Genomic DNA, 21,655 nt, shown 5'->3' on the forward strand with positions numbered 1-21,655 from the left:
TAAATAGAATATGAACGTACACCTCACTAAATAGAGTATGAACGTACACGTCACTTAATAGAGTATGAACGTACACGTCACTAAATAGAGTATGAATGTACACGTCACTAAATAGAGTATGAACGTACACGTCACTTAATAGAGTATGAACGTACACGTCACTAAATAGAGTATGAACGTACACGTCACTAAATAGAGTATGGACGTACACGTCACGAAATAGAGTATGGACGTACACGTCACTAAATAGAGTATAAACGTACACGTCACTAAATAGAATATGAACGTACACGTCACTAAATAGAATATGAACGTACACCTCACTAAATAGAATATGAACGTACACCTCACTAAATAAGAGTGTGAACGTACACGTCACTAAATAGAGTATGAACGTACACGTCACTAAATAGAATATGAACGTACACCTCACTAAATAGAATATGAGCGTTCATCTCACTAAATAGAGTATGAAAGTATGCGTCACTAAATAGAGTATGAACGTACACGTCACTAAAGAGTATGAACGTTCACTTCACTAAATAGAGTATGAACGTTCACTTCACTAAATTGAGTATGAATGTACACGTCACTAAATAGAATATGAATGTACACGTCACTAAATAGAATATGAACGTTCACTTCACTAAATAGAGTATGAACGTACACGTCACTAACTAGAGTATGAACGTACACGTCACTAACTAGAGTATGAACGTACACGTCACTTAATAGAGTATGAACGTACACGTCACTAAATAGAGTATGAACGTACACGTCACTAAATAGAGTATGAACGTACACGTCACTAAATAGAATATAAACGTACACGTCACTAAATGGAATATGAACGTACACCTCACTAAATAGAATATGAACGTACACATCACTAAATAGAATATGAACGTACACCTCCCGAAATAGAGTATGAACGTACACGTCACTTAATAGAGTATGAACGTACACGTCACTAAATAGAGTATGAACGTACACGTCACTAAATAGAGTATGAACGTACACGTCACTAAATAGAGTATGAACGTACACGTCACTAAATAGAGTATGGATGTACACGTCACGAAATAGAGTATGGACGTACACGTCACTAAATAGAGTATGAACGTACACGTCACTAAATAGAATATGAACGTACACGTCACTAAATAGAATATGAACGTACACGTCACTAAATGGAATATGAACGTACACCTCACTAAATAGAATATGAACGTACACATCACTAAATAGAATATGAACGTACACCTCCCGAAATAGAATATGAAAGTTCACCTCACTAATTAGAGTATGAACGTACACGTCACTAAATAGAATATGAACATACACCTCACTAAATAGAATAGAATATGAACGTACACATCACTAAATAGAATATGAACGTACACCTCCCAAAATAGAATATGAACGTACACGTCACTAAATAGAATATGAACGTACACCTCCCGAAATAGAGTATGAACGTACACGTCACTAGAGTATGAACGTACACGTCACTAAATAGAGTATGAACGTACACGTCACTAGAGTATGAACGTACACGTCACTAAATAGAGTATGAACGTACACGTCACTAAATAGAGTATGAACGTACACGTTGCTAAATAGAATATGAGCGTTCACCTCACTAAGAGTATGAACGTACACGTCACTAAATAGAGTATGAACGTACACGTCACTAAATAGAGTATGAACGTACACGTTACTAAATAGAATATGAGCGTTCACCTCACTAATAGAGTATGAACGTACACGTCACTAAATAGAATATGAACGTTCACCTCACTAAATAGAGTATGAACGTACACGTCACTAAATAGAATATGAACATACACCTCACTAAATAGAATATGAACGTACACATCACTAAATAGAATATGAACGTACACGTCACTAAATAGAATATGAACGTACACCTCCCGAAATAGAGTATGAACGTACACGTCACTAAATAGAGTATGAACGTACACGTCACTAAATAGAGTATGGACGTACACGTCACGAAATAGAGTATGAACGTACACGTCACTAAATAGAATATGAACGTACACCTCACTAAATAAGAGTGTGAACGTACACGTCACTAAATAGAGTATGAACGTACACGTCACTAAATAGAATATGAACGTACACCTCACTAAATAGAATATGAGCGTTCATCTCACTAAATAGAGTATGAACGTACACGTCACTAAAGAGTATGAACGTTCACTTCACTAACTACAGTATGAACGTACACGTCACTAACTAGAGTATGAACGTACACGTCACTAAATAGAGTATGAATGTACACGTCACTAAATAGAATATGAATGTACACGTCACTAAATAGAATATGAACGTTCACTTCACTAAATAGAATATGAACGTTCACCTCACTAAATAGAGTATGAACGTACACGTCACTAAATAGAATATGAACGTACACCTCCCGAAATAGAGTATGAACGTACACGTCACTTAATAGAGTATGAACGTACACGTCACTAAATAGAGTATGAACGTACACGTCACTAAATAGAGTATGAACGTACACGTCACTAAATAGAGTATGAACGTACACGTCACTAAATAGAATATGAACGTACACATCACTAAATAGAATATGAACGTACACCTCCCGAAATAGAATATGAAAGTTCACCTCACTAATTAGAGTATGAACGTTCACCTCATTAAATAGAGTATGAACGTACACGTCACTAAATAGAATATGAACGTACACCTCACTAAATAGAATATGAACGTACACGTCACTAAATAGAATATGAACGTACACCTCCCGAAATAGAGTATGAACGTACACGTCACTTAATAGAGTATGAACGTACACGTCACTAAATAGAGTATGAACGTACACGTCACTAAATAGAGTATGAACGTACACGTCACTAAATAGAATATGAACGTACACATCACTAAATAGAATATGAACGTACACCTCCCGAAATAGAATATGAAAGTTCACCTCACTAATTAGAGTATGAACGTACACGTCACTAAATAGAGTATGAACGTACACGTCACTAAATAGAATATGAACATACACCTCACTAAGTAGAATAGAATATGAACGTACACATCACTAAATAGAATATGAACGTACACCTCCCAAAATAGAATATGAACGTACACGTCACTAAATAGAATATGAACGTACACCTCCCGAAATAGAGTAGGAACGTACACGTCACTAGAGTATGAACGTACACGTCACTAAATAGAGTATGAACGTACACGTCACTAGAGTATGAACGTACACGTCACTAAATAGAGTATGAACGTACACGTCACTAAATAGAGTAAGAACGTACACGTTACTAAATAGAATATGAGCGTTCACCTCACTAAGAGTATGAACGTACACGTCACTAAATAGAGTATGAACGTACACGTCACTAAATAGAGTATGAACGTACACGTTACTAAATAGAATATGAGCGTTCACCTCACTAATAGAGTATGAACGTACACGTCACTAAATAGAATATGAACGTTCACCTCACTAAATAGAGTATGAACGTACACGTCACTAAATAGAATATGAACGTACACCTCACTAAATAGAATATGAACGTACACATCACTAAATAGAATATGAACGTACACGTCACTAAATAGAATATGAACGTACACCTCACTAAATAGAATATGAACGTACACGTCACTAAATAGAGTATGAACGTACACGTCACTAAATAGAATATGAACATACACCTCACTAAGTAGAATAGAATATGAACGTACACATCACTAAATAGAATATGAACGTACACCTCCCAAAATAGAATATGAACGTACACGTCACTAAATAGAATATGAACGTACACCTCCCGAAATAGAGTAGGAACGTACACGTCACTAGAGTATGAACGTACACGTCACTAAATAGAGTATGAACGTACACGTCACTAGAGTATGAACGTACACGTCACTAAATAGAGTATGAACGTACACGTCACTAAATAGAGTAAGAACGTACACGTTACTAAATAGAATATGAGCGTTCACCTCACTAAGAGTATGAACGTACACGTCACTAAATAGAGTATGAACGTACACGTCACTAAATAGAGTATGAACGTACACGTTACTAAATAGAATATGAGCGTTCACCTCACTAATAGAGTATGAACGTACACGTCACTAAATAGAATATGAACGTTCACCTCACTAAATAGAGTATGAACGTACACGTCACTAAATAGAATATGAACGTACACCTCACTAAATAGAATATGAACGTACACATCACTAAATAGAATATGAACGTACACGTCACTAAATAGAATATGAACGTACACCTCCCGAAATAGAGTATGAACGTACACGTCACTAAATAGAGTATGAACGTACACGTCACTAAATAGAGTATGGACGTACACGTCACGAAATAGAGTATGAACGTACACGTCACTAAATAGAATATGAACGTACACCTCACTAAATAAGAGTGTGAACGTACACGTCACTAAATAGAGTATGAACGTACACGTTACTAAATAGAATATGAACGTACACCTCACTAAATAGAATATGAGCGTTCATCTCACTAAATAGAGTATGAACGTACACGTCACTAAAGAGTATGAACGTTCACTTCACTAACTAGAGTATGAACGTACACGTCACTTAATAGAGTATGAACGTACACGTCACTAAATAGAGTATGAACGTACACGTCACTAAATAGAGTATGAACGTACACGTCACTAAATAGAGTATGAACGTACACGTCACTAAATAGAATATGAACGTACACGTCACTAACTAGAGTATGAACGTACACGTCACTTAATAGAGTATGAACGTACACGTCACTAAATAGAGTATGAACGTACACGTCACTAAATAGAGTATGAACGTACACGTCACTAAATAGAATATGAACGTACACGTCACTAAATGGAATATGAACGTACACCTCCCAAAATAGAATATGAACGTACACGTCACTAAATAGAATATGAACGTACACCTCCCGAAATAGAGTATGAACGTACACGTCACTAGAGTATGAACGTACACGTCACTAAATAGAGTATGAACGTACACGTCACTAGAGTATGAACGTACACGTCACTAAATAGAGTATGAACGTACACGTCACTAAATAGAGTATGAACGTACACGTTGCTAAATAGAATATGAGCGTTCACCTCACTAAGAGTATGAACGTACACGTCACTAAATAGAGTATGAACGTACACGTCACTAAATAGAGTATGAACGTACACGTTACTAAATAGAATATGAGCGTTCACCTCACTAATAGAGTATGAACGTACACGTCACTAAATAGAATATGAACGTTCACCTCACTAAATAGAGTATGAACGTACACGTCACTAAATAGAATATGAACGTACACCTCACTAAATAGAATATGAACGTACACATCACTAAATAGAATATGAACGTACACGTCACTAAATAGAATATGAACGTACACCTCCTGAAATAGAGTATGAACGTACACGTCACTAAATAGAGTATGAACGTACACGTCACTAAATAGAGTATGGACGTACACGTCACGAAATAGAGTATGAACGTACACGTCACTAAATAGAATATGAACGTACACCTCACTAAATAAGAGTGTGAACGTACACGTCACTAAATAGAGTATGAACGTACACGTCACTAAATAGAATATGAACGTACACCTCACTAAATAGAATATGAGCGTTCATCTCACTAAATAGAGTATGAACGTACACGTCACTAAAGAGTATGAACGTTCACTTCACTAACTAGAGTATGAACGTACACGTCACTAACTAGAGTATGAACGTACACGTCACTAAATAGAGTATGAATGTACACGTCACTAAATAGAATATGAATGTACACGTCACTAAATAGAATATGAACGTTCACTTCACTAAATAGAATATGAACGTTCACCTCACTAAATAGAGTATGAACGTACACGTCACTAAATAGAATATGAACGTACACCTCCCGAAATAGAGTATGAACGTACACGTCACTTAATAGAGTATGAACGTACACGTCACTAAATAGAGTATGAACGTACACGTCACTAAATAGAGTATGAACGTACACGTCACTAAATAGAGTATGAACGTACACGTCACTAAATAGAATATGAACGTACACATCACTAAATAGAATATGAACGTACACCTCCCGAAATAGAATATGAAAGTTCACCTCACTAATTAGAGTATGAACGTTCACCTCATTAAATAGAGTATGAACGTACACGTCACTAAATAGAATATGAACGTACACCTCACTAAATAGAATATGAACGTACACGTCACTAAATAGAATATGAACGTACACGTCACTAAATAGAATATGAACGTACACATCACTAAATAGAATATGAACGTACACGTCACTAAATAGAGTATGAACGTACACGTCACTAAATAGAGTATGAACGTACACGTCACTAAATAGAATATGAACGTACACATCACTAAATAGAATATGAACGTACACCTCCCGAAATAGAATATGAAAGTTCACCTCACTAATTAGAGTATGAACGTACACGTCACTAAATAGAGTATGAACGTACACGTCACTAAATAGAATATGAACGTACACCTCCCGAAAAAGAGTAGGAACGTACACGTCACTAAATAGAATATGAACGTACACCTCCCGAAATAGAGTAGGAACGTACACGTCACTAGAGTATGAACGTACACGTCACTAAATAGAGTATGAACGTACACGTCACTAGAGTATGAACGTACACGTCACTAAATAGAGAATGAACGTACACGTCACTAAATAGAGTAAGAACGTACACGTTACTAAATAGAATATGAGCGTTCACCTCACTAAGAGTATGAACGTACACGTCACTAAATAGAGTATGAACGTACACGTCACTAAATAGAGTATGAACGTACACGTTACTAAATAGAATATGAGCGTTCACCTCACTAATAGAGTATGAACGTACACGTCACTAAATAGAATATGAACGTTCACCTCACTAAATAGAGTATGAACGTACACGTCACTAAATAGAATATGAACGTACACCTCACTAAATAGAATATGAACGTACACATCACTAAATAGAATATGAACGTACACGTCACTAAATAGAGTATGAACGTACACGTTACTAAATAGAATATGAGCGTTCACCTCACTAATAGAGTATGAACGTACACGTCACTAAATAGAATATGAACGTTCACCTCACTAAATAGAGTATGAACGTACACGTCACTAAATAGAATATGAACGTACACCTCCCGAAATAGAGTATGAACGTACACGTCACTAAATAGAGTATGAACGTACACGTCACTAAATAGAGTATGGACGTACACGTCACGAAATAGAGTATGAACGTACACGTCACTAAATAGAATATGAACGTACACCTCACTAAATAAGAGTGTGAACGTACACGTCACTAAATAGAGTATGAACGAACACGTTACTAAATAGAATATGAACGTACACCTCACTAAATAGAATATGAGCGTTCATCTCACTAAATAGAGTATGAACGTACACGTCACTAAAGAGTATGAACGTTCACTTCACTAACTAGAGTATGAACGTACACGTCACTTAATAGAGTATGAACGTACACGTCACTAAATAGAGTATGAACGTACACGTCACTAAATAGAATATGAACGTACACCTCACTAAATAAGAGTGTGAACGTACACGTCACTAAATAGAGTATGAACGTACACGTCACTAAATAGAATATGAACGTACACCTCACTAAATAGAATATGAGCGTTCATCTCACTAAATAGAGTATGAACGTACACGTCACTAAAGAGTATGAACGTTCACTTCACTAACTAGAGTATGAACGTACACGTCACTAACTAGAGTATGAACGTACACGTCACTAAATAGAGTATGAATGTACACGTCACTAAATAGAATATGAATGTACACGTCACTAAATAGAATATGAACGTTCACTTCACTAAATAGAATATGAACGTTCACCTCACTAAATAGAGTATGAACGTACACGTCACTAAATAGAATATGAACGTACACCTCCCGAAATAGAGTATGAACGTACACGTCACTTAATAGAGTATGAACGTACACGTCACTAAATAGAGTATGAACGTACACGTCACTAAATAGAGTATGAACGTACACGTCACTAAATAGAGTATGAACGTACACGTCACTAAATAGAATATGAACGTACACATCACTAAATAGAATATGAACGTACACCTCCCGAAATAGAATATGAAAGTTCACCTCACTAATTAGAGTATGAACGTTCACCTCATTAAATAGAGTATGAACGTACACGTCACTAAATAGAATATGAACGTACACCTCACTAAATAGAATATGAACGTACACGTCACTAAATAGAATATGAACGTACACCTCCCGAAATAGAGTATGAACGTACACGTCACTTAATAGAGTATGAACGTACACGTCACTAAATAGAGTATGAACGTACACGTCACTAAATAGAGTATGAACGTACACGTCACTAAATAGAGTATGAACGTACATGTCACTAAATAGAATATGAACGTACACATCACTAAATAGAATATGAACGTACACCTCCCGAAATAGAATATGAAAGTTCACCTCACTAATTAGAGTATGAACGTACACGTCACTAAATAGAGGATGAACGTACACGTCACTAAATAGAATATGAACATACACCTCACTAAGTAGAATAGAATATGAACGTACACATCACTAAATAGAATATGAACGTACACCTCCCAAAATAGAATATGAACGTACACGTCACTAAATAGAATATGAACGTACACCTCCCGAAATAGAGTAGGAACGTACACGTCACTAGAGTATGAACGTACACGTCACTAAATAGAGTATGAACGTACACGTCACTAGAGTATGAACGTACACGTCACTAAATAGAGTATGAACGTACACGTCACTAAATAGAGTAAGAACGTACACGTTACTAAATAGAATATGAGCGTTCACCTCACTAAGAGTATGAACGTACACGTCACTAAATAGAGTATGAACGTACACGTCACTAAATAGAGTATGAACGTACACGTTACTAAATAGAATATGAGCGTTCACCTCACTAATAGAGTATGAACGTACACGTCACTAAATAGAATATGAACGTTCACCTCACTAAATAGAGTATGAACGTACACGTCACTAAATAGAATATGAACGTACACCTCACTAAATAGAATATGAACGTACACATCACTAAATAGAATATGAACGTACACGTCACTAAATAGAATATGAACGTACACCTCCCGAAATAGAGTATGAACGTACACGTCACTAAATAGAGTATGAACGTACACGTCACTAAATAGAGTATGGACGTACACGTCACGAAATAGAGTATGAACGTACACGTCACTAAATAGAATATGAACGTACACCTCACTAAATAAGAGTGTGAACGTACACGTCACTAAATAGAGTATGAACGTACACGTTACTAAATAGAATATGAACGTACACCTCACTAAATAGAATATGAGCGTTCATCTCACTAAATAGAGTATGAACGTACACGTCACTAAAGAGTATGAACGTTCACTTCACTAACTAGAGTATGAACGTACACGTCACTTAATAGAGTATGAACGTACACGTCACTAAATAGAGTATGAACGTACACGTCACTAAATAGAATATGAACGTACACCTCACTAAATAAGAGTGTGAACGTACACGTCACTAAATAGAGTATGAACGTACACGTCACTAAATAGAATATGAACGTACACCTCACTAAATAGAATATGAGCGTTCATCTCACTAAATAGAGTATGAACGTACACGTCACTAAAGAGTATGAACGTTCACTTCACTAACTAGAGTATGAACGTACACGTCACTAACTAGAGTATGAACGTACACGTCACTAAATAGAGTATGAATGTACACGTCACTAAATAGAATATGAATGTACACGTCACTAAATAGAATATGAACGTTCACTTCACTAAATAGAATATGAACGTTCACCTCACTAAATAGAGTATGAACGTACACGTCACTAAATAGAATATGAACGTACACCTCCCGAAATAGAGTATGAACGTACACGTCACTTAATAGAGTATGAACGTACACGTCACTAAATAGAGTATGAACGTACACGTCACTAAATAGAGTATGAACGTACACGTCACTAAATAGAGTATGAACGTACACGTCACTAAATAGAATATGAACGTACACATCACTAAATAGAATATGAACGTACACCTCCCGAAATAGAATATGAAAGTTCACCTCACTAATTAGAGTATGAACGTTCACCTCATTAAATAGAGTATGAACGTACACGTCACTAAATAGAATATGAACGTACACCTCACTAAATAGAATATGAACGTACACGTCACTAAATAGAATATGAACGTACACCTCCCGAAATAGAGTATGAACGTACACGTCACTTAATAGAGTATGAACGTACACGTCACTAAATAGAGTATGAACGTACACGTCACTAAATAGAGTATGAACGTACACGTCACTAAATAGAGTATGAACGTACACGTCACTAAATAGAATATGAACGTACACATCACTAAATAGAATATGAACGTACACCTCCCGAAATAGAATATGAAAGTTCACCTCACTAATTAGAGTATGAACGTACACGTCACTAAATAGAGTATGAACGTACACGTCACTAAATAGAATATGAACATACACCTCACTAAGTAGAATAGAATATGAACGTACACATCACTAAATAGAATATGAACGTACACCTCCCAAAATAGAATATGAACGTACACGTCACTAAATAGAATATGAACGTACACCTCCCGAAATAGAGTAGGAACGTACACGTCACTAGAGTATGAACGTACACGTCACTAAATAGAGTATGAACGTACACGTCACTAGAGTATGAACGTACACGTCACTAAATAGAGTATGAACGTACACGTCACTAAATAGAGTAAGAACGTACACGTTACTAAATAGAGTATGAACGTTCACTTCACTAACTAGAGTATGAACGTACACGTCACTAACTAGAGTATGAACGTACACGTCACTAAATAGAGTATGAATGTACACGTCACTAAATAGAATATGAATGTACACGTCACTAAATAGAATATGAACGTTCACTTCACTAAATAGAATATGAACGTTCACCTCACTAAATAGAGTATGAACGTACACGTCACTAAATAGAATATGAACGTACACCTCCCGAAATAGAGTATGAACGTACACGTCACTTAATAGAGTATGAACGTACACGTCACTAAATAGAGTATGAACGTACACGTCACTAAATAGAGTATGAACGTACACGTCACTAAATAGAGTATGAACGTACACGTCACTAAATAGAATATGAACGTACACATCACTAAATAGAATATGAACGTACACCTCCCGAAATAGAATATGAAAGTTCACCTCACTAATTAGAGTATGAACGTTCACCTCATTAAATAGAGTATGAACGTACACGTCACTAAATAGAATATGAACGTACACCTCACTAAATAGAATATGAACGTACACGTCACTAAATAGAATATGAACGTACACCTCCCGAAATAGAGTATGAACGTACACGTCACTTAATAGAGTATGAACGTACACGTCACTAAATAGAGTATGAACGTACACGTCACTAAATAGAGTATGAACGTACACGTCACTAAATAGAGTATGAACGTACACGTCACTAAATAGAATATGAACGTACACATCACTAAATAGAATATGAACGTACACCTCCCGAAATAGAATATGAAAGTTCACCTCACTAATTAGAGTATGAACGTACACGTCACTAAATAGAGTATGAACGTACACGTCACTAAATAGAATATGAACATACACCTCACTAAGTAGAATAGAATATGAACGTACACATCACTAAATTGAATATGAACGTACACCTCCCAAAATAGAATATGAACGTACACGTCACTAAATAGAATATGAACGTACACCTCCCGAAATAGAGTAGGAACGTACACGTCACTAGAGTATGAACGTACACGTCACTAAATAGAGTATGAACGTACACGTCACTAGAGTATGAACGTACACGTCACTAAATAGAGTATGAACGTACACGTCACTAAATAGAGTAAGAACGTACACGTTACTAAATAGAATATGAGCGTTCACCTCACTAAGAGTATGAACGTACACGTCACTAAATAGAGTATGAACGTACACGTCACTAAATAGAGTATGAACGTACACGTTACTAAATAGAATATGAGCGTTCACCTCACTAATAGAGTATGAACGTACACGTCACTAAATAGAATATGAGCGTTCACCTCACTAATAGAGTATGAACGTACACGTCACTAAATAGAATATGAACGTACACCTCACTAAATAAGAGTGTGAACGTACACGTCACTAAATAGAGTATGAACGTACACGTTACTAAATAGAATATGAACGTACACCTCACTAAATAGAATCTGAGCGTTCATCTCACTAAATAGAGTATGAACGTACACGTCACTAAAGAGTATGATCGTTCACTTCACTAACTAGAGTATGAACGTACACGTCACTTAATAGAGTATGAACGTACACGTCACTAAATAGAATATGAACGTACACCTCCCGAAATAGAGTATGAACGTACACGTCACTTAATAGAGTATGAACGTACACGTCACTAAATAGAGTATGAACGTACACGTCACTAAATAGAGTATGAACGTACACGTCACTAAATAGAGTATGAACGTACACGTCACTAAATAGAATATGAACGTACACATCACTAAATAGAATATGAACGTACACCTCCCGAAATAGAATATGAAAGTTCACCTCACTAATTAGAGTATGAACGTACACGTCACTAAATAGAGTATGAACGTACACCTCACTAAATAGAATATGAACGTACACATCACTAAATAGAATATGAACGTACACGTCACTAAATAGAATATGAACGTACACCTCCCGAAATAGAGTATGAACGTACACGTCACTAAATAGAGTATGAACGTACACGTCACTAAATAGAGTATGGACGTACACGTCACGAAATAGAGTATGAACGTACACGTCACTAAATAGAATATGAACGTACACCTCACTAAATAAGAGTGTGAACGTACACGTCACTAAATAGAGTATGAACGTACACGTTACTAAATAGAATATGAACGTACACCTCACTAAATAGAATATGAGCGTTCATCTCACTAAATAGAGTATGAACGTACACGTCACTAAAGAGTATGAACGTTCACTTCACTAACTAGAGTATGAACGTACACGTCACTTAATAGAGTATGAACGTACACGTCACTAAATAGAGTATGAACGTACACGTCACTAAATAGAGTATGAACGTACACGTCACTAAATAGAGTATGAACGTACACGTCACTAAATAGAATATGAACGTACACGTCACTAAATAGAATATGAACATACACCTCATTAAGTAGAATAGAATATGAACGTACACATCACTAAATAGAATATGAACGTACACGTCACTAAATAGAATATGAACGTACACCTCCCGAAATAGAGTATGAACGTACACGTCACTAAATAGAGTATGAACGTACACGTCACTAAATAGAGTATGGACGTACACGTCACGAAATAGAGTATGAACGTACACGTCACTAAATAGAATATGAACGTACACCTCACTAAATAAGAGTGTGAACGTACACGTCACTAAATAGAGTATGAACGTACACGTTACTAAATAGAATATGAACGTACACCTTGTTGGGGAGTAAATGTAGGGTGTAGCAGTTAACTCCCCGGGGTAGGATTCGGGAAGACTATACCGGAACAGAACCAGACAGATCAGTTGTATACAAAAAACACAGTGGTGGTTTATTGCCAGATAGACTGATATAATAAGTAGTAACAACAGATGAACACTGGTGAAATACACAAATTCTGAGTATATATACTCTCTGAACGAGCGTGATAGAAAACACAACTCTATAAAGTAGTAATCGTAACGCAAATATAAATTGGCGGGAATGTGTACGATAGGTCAATAACATCTCGCCTGTGATAGGCTAAAATTAAAACAATCTGATTGGCTGAGAGATTTATCTCAGAATCCGAGGCGTAACGTTACATGACTGCTTCTCTAAATTCTCCGCGCCTCAAAAATAAAAACATATGAAAATGTATGTCTACTACATTATCAATGAAATCATGTACCTCGAACAATAATAACGGTATTGGATAAAAGATTCAAGTAAATAAAGTGTCCACGGAAGGCATTTCAGCCGACTGTCCATATTTATTTGGTTGAATATTACGAATAAAAACATAATAATGAAAATGAAATTGAAATTTCGAAAGTCACATTAAATCAGCAATTCTTATTCGGGCTGCCACGGCAGAATCCCTGGTTGGTCGCTTAGGAATAGTGTCACCAGTCATCTGGGTGGTGGTGACATCTTTGTCAGCGGTTAGTCCAATATTTTGTATTGTCTCTGCAGGTAATCTAACATCTGATTGATTATTACTTTCAGGCGACGTTAATTCCTTGGAAACAACTTCTAACGGATACAATTTATGTATCGGCCGATTGGTAGGTCCGTTAGCTGTATTTAACTCAGCGGATCTCACAAGTTGGTCGTTGCCGTAAACTAATTTAGTTACGGTGCCAAGATGCCATTTCTGGCGTTTATCCACATCACTGTGGATTATCACAACATCTCCAACTTTTATTGTATTCCCTTTACTTCCTGTAGTTGGGTGTCTCTCTCGAAGGGCAGTCAAATATTCGGTCGACCATCTTCGCCAAAATTGAGCATGTAATCTTGACAAGTGGACATAACGATTATTCATTTCACGGTGGTCTGAGAACTGATAAGTAGGATCGCGTATTTCGTCGTCAGTGACTTCGATATATGGCAATGAGGTCAATGTCCGCCCGTGAAGTAGGTGATTCGGAGTCAATGCTATGTTGTCATTAATACTTGATGACACGTACGTAAGGGGTCGATCATTGAGAACGACTTCAATTTCTGTTACTAATGTTGAGAGTTCGTCGAATGATATTAACGCTCGACCCAGTGTCTTCTTAATAGCATTTTTTGTTAGCCCAATTAATCTCTCCCAAAAACCTCCATACCACGGGGCACGTTTCGGTATAAAAGTCCATTGCACTCGGTGTGCAGCGAGAAAGTCTCGGACTTCCGGTGTATCAAATAGTGTGCGAATTTCATCAGCCGCGGAAATGTAGGTCGATGCATTATCAGACAACATGCGACTTGGAAGTGAACGTCTGGCAGCAAATCTTCTGAATGCGTGCATGAACGTTTTTGTTGACAAATCAGGCACAAGTTCGAGGTGAATCGCACGTGTCACCCCACAAGTAAATAAACAAACGTACGCTTTATCGCGTGTTCCATCAGCTGATTTCGTAAATAGATTTCCCGTGAAATCTACACCAGTTATAGTGAAAGCAGGGACAATGTTCACTCGGTAACTCGGCAACGGTGCCTGAACTGGGTTTGCGTACGGTTTCCCTGTAACTTTATTGCATTTCACACACTTGTGAATGACGTTACGCACAATAATCCGTATTTTAGGTATCCAATATTTCTGTCGTATATGCGTCACTGTAGATTGAACTCCTTCATGACACATCAGATTGTGTGCTTTCCAAATGATCAAGTCCGTTAGTTTGTGATGCGAGGGTATTAATGCTGGAAATTTCGTCACAAAATCTAATGCAGCATTATGGATTCTACTCCCACAGCGGAGTATATCATCTTCGTCCACGAACAAATTCAGTTGTTGAACGATGGGAGCACATCGAGTTAAATTAAATTTAACGGATTGGATTGTATCGCCGTAGTATTGACGTTGAATATGTTTGACCCACATATTTTCAGCGCGGTTCAGTTCATCAGCGGTTATCATTCCAGTGTTTATATCGTTAGACTTAATCCGGTTGATAAAACGTAGCACATAGCTGGTCACACGTAATAATTTGTCTAAATCGTTATATCTGGAAATATCCATAATACGATGAATTCCCCGATCAGTAGGATTAGTAACAGCACACGATTGATTATCAATAGTATTTTCCCGTGCTGGAGTAGTGATAATTCCAACATCATGGGCAGGTAGTTCATTGACCCCACCTCTCGTGCGTGGGTTAATTAGATCAGTTTCATTTGGCTCAATCGCAGAATGCAATACATTTGCATCAAAGGCAGGACAACTCGGCCAATCGCTTGTTGTTGGTAGCCATTTTGGGCCTTTCCACCACAAATCAGAATTTTCCAGGTTTTCGTAGGTAATCCCTCTGGTTAGTAAGTCAGCGGGATTTTCTTCGGTGGGACAATATTTCCTAGTAGACTGAAATTCACAAATTTCATCCACACGATTTTTCACGAAGATCGGCAGTTTCTTGTCACTATTTAACCAGTGAAGCGTGATTTGGCTGTCTGACCACAAATAGAAATTAGTAATGTTATACGTGTCAGATAGCGCATCTTTGACATATTTACTGAGACGTGTAGCAATTAATGTTGCCATAAGTTCCAATCTTGGTAGCGTAGTTTCGGTCATTGGCGCGATTCTGGTTTTCGCCATCACAAAGGAAGTTTGTTGTGCACATCTTAGGTAGATCACCGCACCATATGCTTTGGGACTGGCGTCGGCGAAAGCGTGTAATTCGAACTCGGCATCAGGATTGACTTCAGTGAAATATTGACGTTTCACCTGAATATTTCTTGCATCGTTTAGATCCTCAGCAATATGCATCCACATCGAACATAGGTCCGAGTTAAGAGGTTCGTCCCAGCCTAGTTCGAGTTTCCATAACAACTGTATGAATAACCGGGCTTTAACGTGGACTGGAGTTAGGTAACCAATCGGGTCGTATAACGCGGAAGTGAAACTGACAACGTCGCGTTTCGTAATTAGATCAGTTAATAGCGGTACATTATTAACTTTGGGGTAGGTCAACTTATCCGATTTTGTCGACCATCGCATTCCCAAAACAGACACAGTTTCGGCGGGCTCATTGAGGTTGTCGCGTTTGGAAAGTTCGTTCAATTGTTCACAATTAGAAGACCACGCCCTGAGTTTAAATCCGCTCGTCGTCATTAGCTTGTTGGCTTCTTTATAGTATTTTATGGCATTTTCCGTAGTATCAACACCATCGATCACATTATCAACATAAATATTGTTCTTTAATGTTTTGGCTGTAGAAAGTGTGTTGTTGGCGTCTAAATGCGTTTTTATAACCGCATTTAAGATAAACGGCGAGCAAACAGCGCCAAACAATACTGTTTTAAATTGTAATGTTATGAATTTACCTTCTGGGTCAGACGCGTCTAACAGCCACAGAAATTTCGTGAATTTCCTCTCGTCTTCTTCCAATCTAACATTCAGAAAGGCCTTTTCAATGTCACTCGTTAATGCAATGTTATTTGAGCGAAATCGTAGTAGAATGGCTGGAAGGTCATTTATCAACGATGGGCCGGTTTGTAGACAGTCATTCAAGCTCGGAAAGCTAGCACCCTGACTACAACTGCAGTCATACACAATTCTAATGGGTGTAGTTGCCGAGTCCTTCTTTATCGCTCTATGCGGTAAATAGTGTCCGATTCTTGTATCGTCTTCGTTAACTTCTTCGATGAAATCACGACGTCGTTGTTCGGCGATGATGTCATCATACTTTTTGATTACATCGGGTGTTAGTCGGCGAATCATGTTACGTGTACGGTTCACAGTAACACTATAGTTCGTCGGCAGTGGTGGGTGATCCTCTTTCCATGGTAGTCGTGCGACGTATTTTCCTTGGTCGACCCTCAGATGCGTGTCTTTATACGATTCGTAGCTCATACGTTTGTCAGTTTCCGGACTTTCTTTAATTCCAATTAGTTCCAAGTCCCACACATTTTGGACTTTTGCGTCGTCGCCTCGGCGAGTATATTGAATATCCACGTTATCAACAATTTCGCGGCCATTTTCCGTTACAATAGTATTCTTGGTAACATAATTGTCCGGAGTAGAAATCACGTGAAGCATACGTACATTAGGATCCACTGTATTAGTAGTTCCAGAGGGCCCGGAGAGCAAATATCCAAATTTGGAGGATACGGCGGTTGGACCGACCATACCAGAAATTACTTGAGATCCAACGTAATTCCAATATTGATCAGCCCCTATTAATATATCAATAGGAAGTTTCTCATCATCAGAAACTGGATGAGCGAAATGTAATCCCTTCAAATGGCTCATGTTATGAATTTCCTGGGAAATGTGATTAGTCAAGTCCGAAGATATTTCAGGTATAATCATTGCGTCGATCGTCGAGGTATTTCCATTCAATTCATGTGCGGTTAACTCAGTGAATGCCATGGCGCGTACATTGGACGTTTTGTCGCCAAATGTTGATAGTTTGATGTGCTCGCGGCGTGTCGTTTTCGCGGACAACTCTCGGGCAAATTTCTCTGTTGTGAATGTCATATTTGCCCCTTCATCGAAAAGAACAACAGCGCGTATAGGATTTCCGTTCCCGGCTGATATCGGCACAAGCGCGGTTTTCAACAGCACGGGTCCGATGGCGGTTTTCTTATTTAGCAAAGGGTTAGCTTTGGTCAGGGTCACGGTGATTTCAGAAGTAGTAGTTGACGATGTAGATGACCGTTCAGGCTTGTTCGCGTCGTAGTGTAGAGCGGTATGATGGCGTTTCTTGCAGACGCGACACGAGTATTTCGATTTGCACTCAGAAACTCTGTGCTTACCGAAACAATTGAAGCAAAGTCGATCTTTCTTAACAATGTCCAGTCTCTTACGTGTATCAGTAATTATCGTACAGTTCGATGCGAAGTGCGTACCCTTGCAAAAGGGACAAGTTTGCGGTCTCTTTTTCGTTGACTGTGCTGTTGTGTGAAACGCAGCGGTTAATTCCGGCTGCAATGTATCATTCATGGTGAATAAACCGTCTATTGGCTTACCGGCTTGCAGTGTGTCTATTTCACGTAGAATTGCTTTGCGTAGGTCAGGTAAGGTCCAGGCTGAACTACCATGATCTCTGGCAATCTGTTTGCGTATGCTTGGAGGTAGTTTCTCTCTTATCATAGGAACTAAAAGTTCGCCATAGGTAAGCTCATCCTTCCCCAACGATTGTAGTCCTCGGACGTGACTCTCGAGTGAGTCATAGAAGTGTCTCAAACTGTTCGCGTCATCCACGGGTTTACTTAGATTCCATAACGCAGTCATATGGGCGTCAATAATTTGATGCTTTTGTCCGTATCTTTCCTCTAGTAGCTCGATTGCGTGTGAGTAGTTAGCATCCGTCAGCGTCAAACCGCCGACAGTTCTTGCAGCTTCATCTTTCAACATACTTCGTAAATAAACAAACTTTTGAATGTTATCTAAGGTAGTGTCAGAGTGAATGGATGACTTGAAGATATCAAAGAAACTTGCCCATTCTAAAACATTACCGGAAAAGGTTTGTAATTCGATCTTTGGTAGCGCGACTGTTTTCCGCGTTGGATGTGGTTGAGTGTTACTGCTGTTTGTTGTCTCAGGCGTCGTCTTCAGTCTGTTCTTTCTCACAAACATGGCGATATTGTGATTGCGTTCATATATATCAGCTTGATAGTCACCGGACGTTTCGTTTTCCGCATCAAAGTCTTCGTCTGAGGTGAGATCCAAAATGTTAACTTCTAGGTCGGCAAGTAGATGGAACTTACTTGTAAGTTGATCATTAAGCCCTTCCAGCGTGTCGAGCGTGGCCTGTTTATCGGTGCTGTCTTCTTCGTACTTGGCCGTGAGTGCATCGGCTTTGTTGAATAGTCTGGTCATCTGTGAGCGTTGACCTCGACGCGATCTTTTTAGTTTCTGTAACGCTGCAGCTTGTTGATCACCATTGGCGTTTTCTCCTTGCCCGGCGGGTTGTTCTGACTCCGGCATCTTGCTTGTAGATCCTGGTCTCGGCACCAAAATGTTGGGGAGTAAATGTAGGGTGTAGCAGTTAACTCCCCGGGGTAGGATTCGGGAAGACTATACCGGAACAGAACCAGACAGATCAGTTGTATACAAAAAACACAGTGGTGGTTTATTGCCAGATAGACTGATATAATAAGTAGTAACAACAGATGAACACTGGTGAAATACACAAATTCTGAGTATATATACTCTCTGAACGAGCGTGATAGAAAACACAACTCTATAAAGTAGTAATCGTAACGCAAATATAAATTGGCGGGAATGTGTACGATAGGTCAATAACATCTCGCCTGTGATAGGCTAAAATTAAAACAATCTGATTGGCTGAGAGATTTATCTCAGAATCCGAGGCGTAACGTTACATGACTGCTTCTCTAAACACCTCACTAAATAGAATATGAGCGTTCATCTCACTAAATAGAGTATGAACGTACACGTCACTAAAGAGTATGAACGTTCACTTCACTAACTAGAGTATGAACGTACACGTCACTTAATAGAGTATGAACGTACACGTCACTAAATAGAGTATGAACGTACACGTCACTAAATAGAGTATGAACGTACACGTCACTAAATAGAGTATGAACGTACACGTCACTAAATAGAATATGAACGTACACATCACTAAATAGAATATGAACGTACACCTCCCGAAATAGAATATGAAAGTTCACCTCACTAATTAGAGTATGAACGTACACGTCACTAAATAGAGTATGAACGTACACGTCACTAAATAGAATATGAACATACACCTCACTAAGTAGAATAGAATATGAACGTACACATCACTAAATAGAATATGAACGTACACCTCCCAAAATAGAATATGAACGTACACGTCACTAAATAGAATATGAACGTACACCTCCCGAAATAGAGTAGGAACGTACACGTCACTAGAGTATGAACGTACACGTCACTAAATAGAGTATGAACGTACACGTCACTAGAGTATGAACGTACACGTCACTAAATAGAGTATGAACGTACACGTCACTAAATAGAGTAAGAACGTACACGTTACTAAATAGAATATGAGCGTTCACCTCACTAAGAGTATGAACGTACACGTCACTAAATAGAGTATGAACGTACACGTCACTAAATAGAGTATGAACGTACACGTTACTAAATAGAATATGAGCGTTCACCTCACTAATAGAGTATGAACGTACACGTCACTAAATAGAATATGAGCGTTCACCTCACTAATAGAGTATGAACGTACACGTCACTAAATAGAATATGAACGTACACCTCACTAAATAAGAGTGTGAACGTACACGTCACTAAATAGAGTATGAACGTACACGTTACTAAATAGAATATGAACGTACACCTCACTAAATAGAATCTGAGCGTTCATCTCACTAAATAGAGTATGAACGTACACGTCACTAAAGAGTATGATCGTTCACTTCACTAACTAGAGTATGAACGTACACGTCACTTAATAGAGTATGAACGTACACGTCACTAAATAGAATATGAACGTACACCTCCCGAAATAGAGTATGAACGTACACGTCACTTAATAGAGTATGAACGTACACGTCACTAAATAGAGTATGAACGTACACGTCACTAAATAGAGTATGAACGTACACGTCACTAAATAGAGTATGAACGTACACGTCACTAAATAGAATATGAACGTACACATCACTAAATAGAATAT

At 38.0% G+C, this 21,655-nt stretch overlaps 1 protein-coding gene across 1 annotated transcript; it reads right to left on the reverse strand.

Moving 5' to 3' along the window:
* Window positions 1–14,349: 14,349 nt before the first annotated feature.
* LOC146726303 (uncharacterized) lies at window positions 14,350–19,935 on the reverse strand. The gene has a single exon (XM_085496254.1). It carries the CDS (start codon window positions 19,933–19,935, stop codon window positions 14,350–14,352), a length of 5,586 nt encoding a protein of 1,861 aa, XP_085352380.1.
* Window positions 19,936–21,655: the final 1,720 nt, after the last annotated feature.

The sequence above is a fragment of the Saccoglossus kowalevskii genome, unplaced genomic scaffold (genome assembly GCF_978046115.1).
Source record: "Saccoglossus kowalevskii unplaced genomic scaffold, keSacKowa6.1 SCAFFOLD_24, whole genome shotgun sequence".
In the NCBI taxonomy this organism is placed as follows: Eukaryota; Metazoa; Hemichordata; class Enteropneusta; family Harrimaniidae; genus Saccoglossus; species Saccoglossus kowalevskii.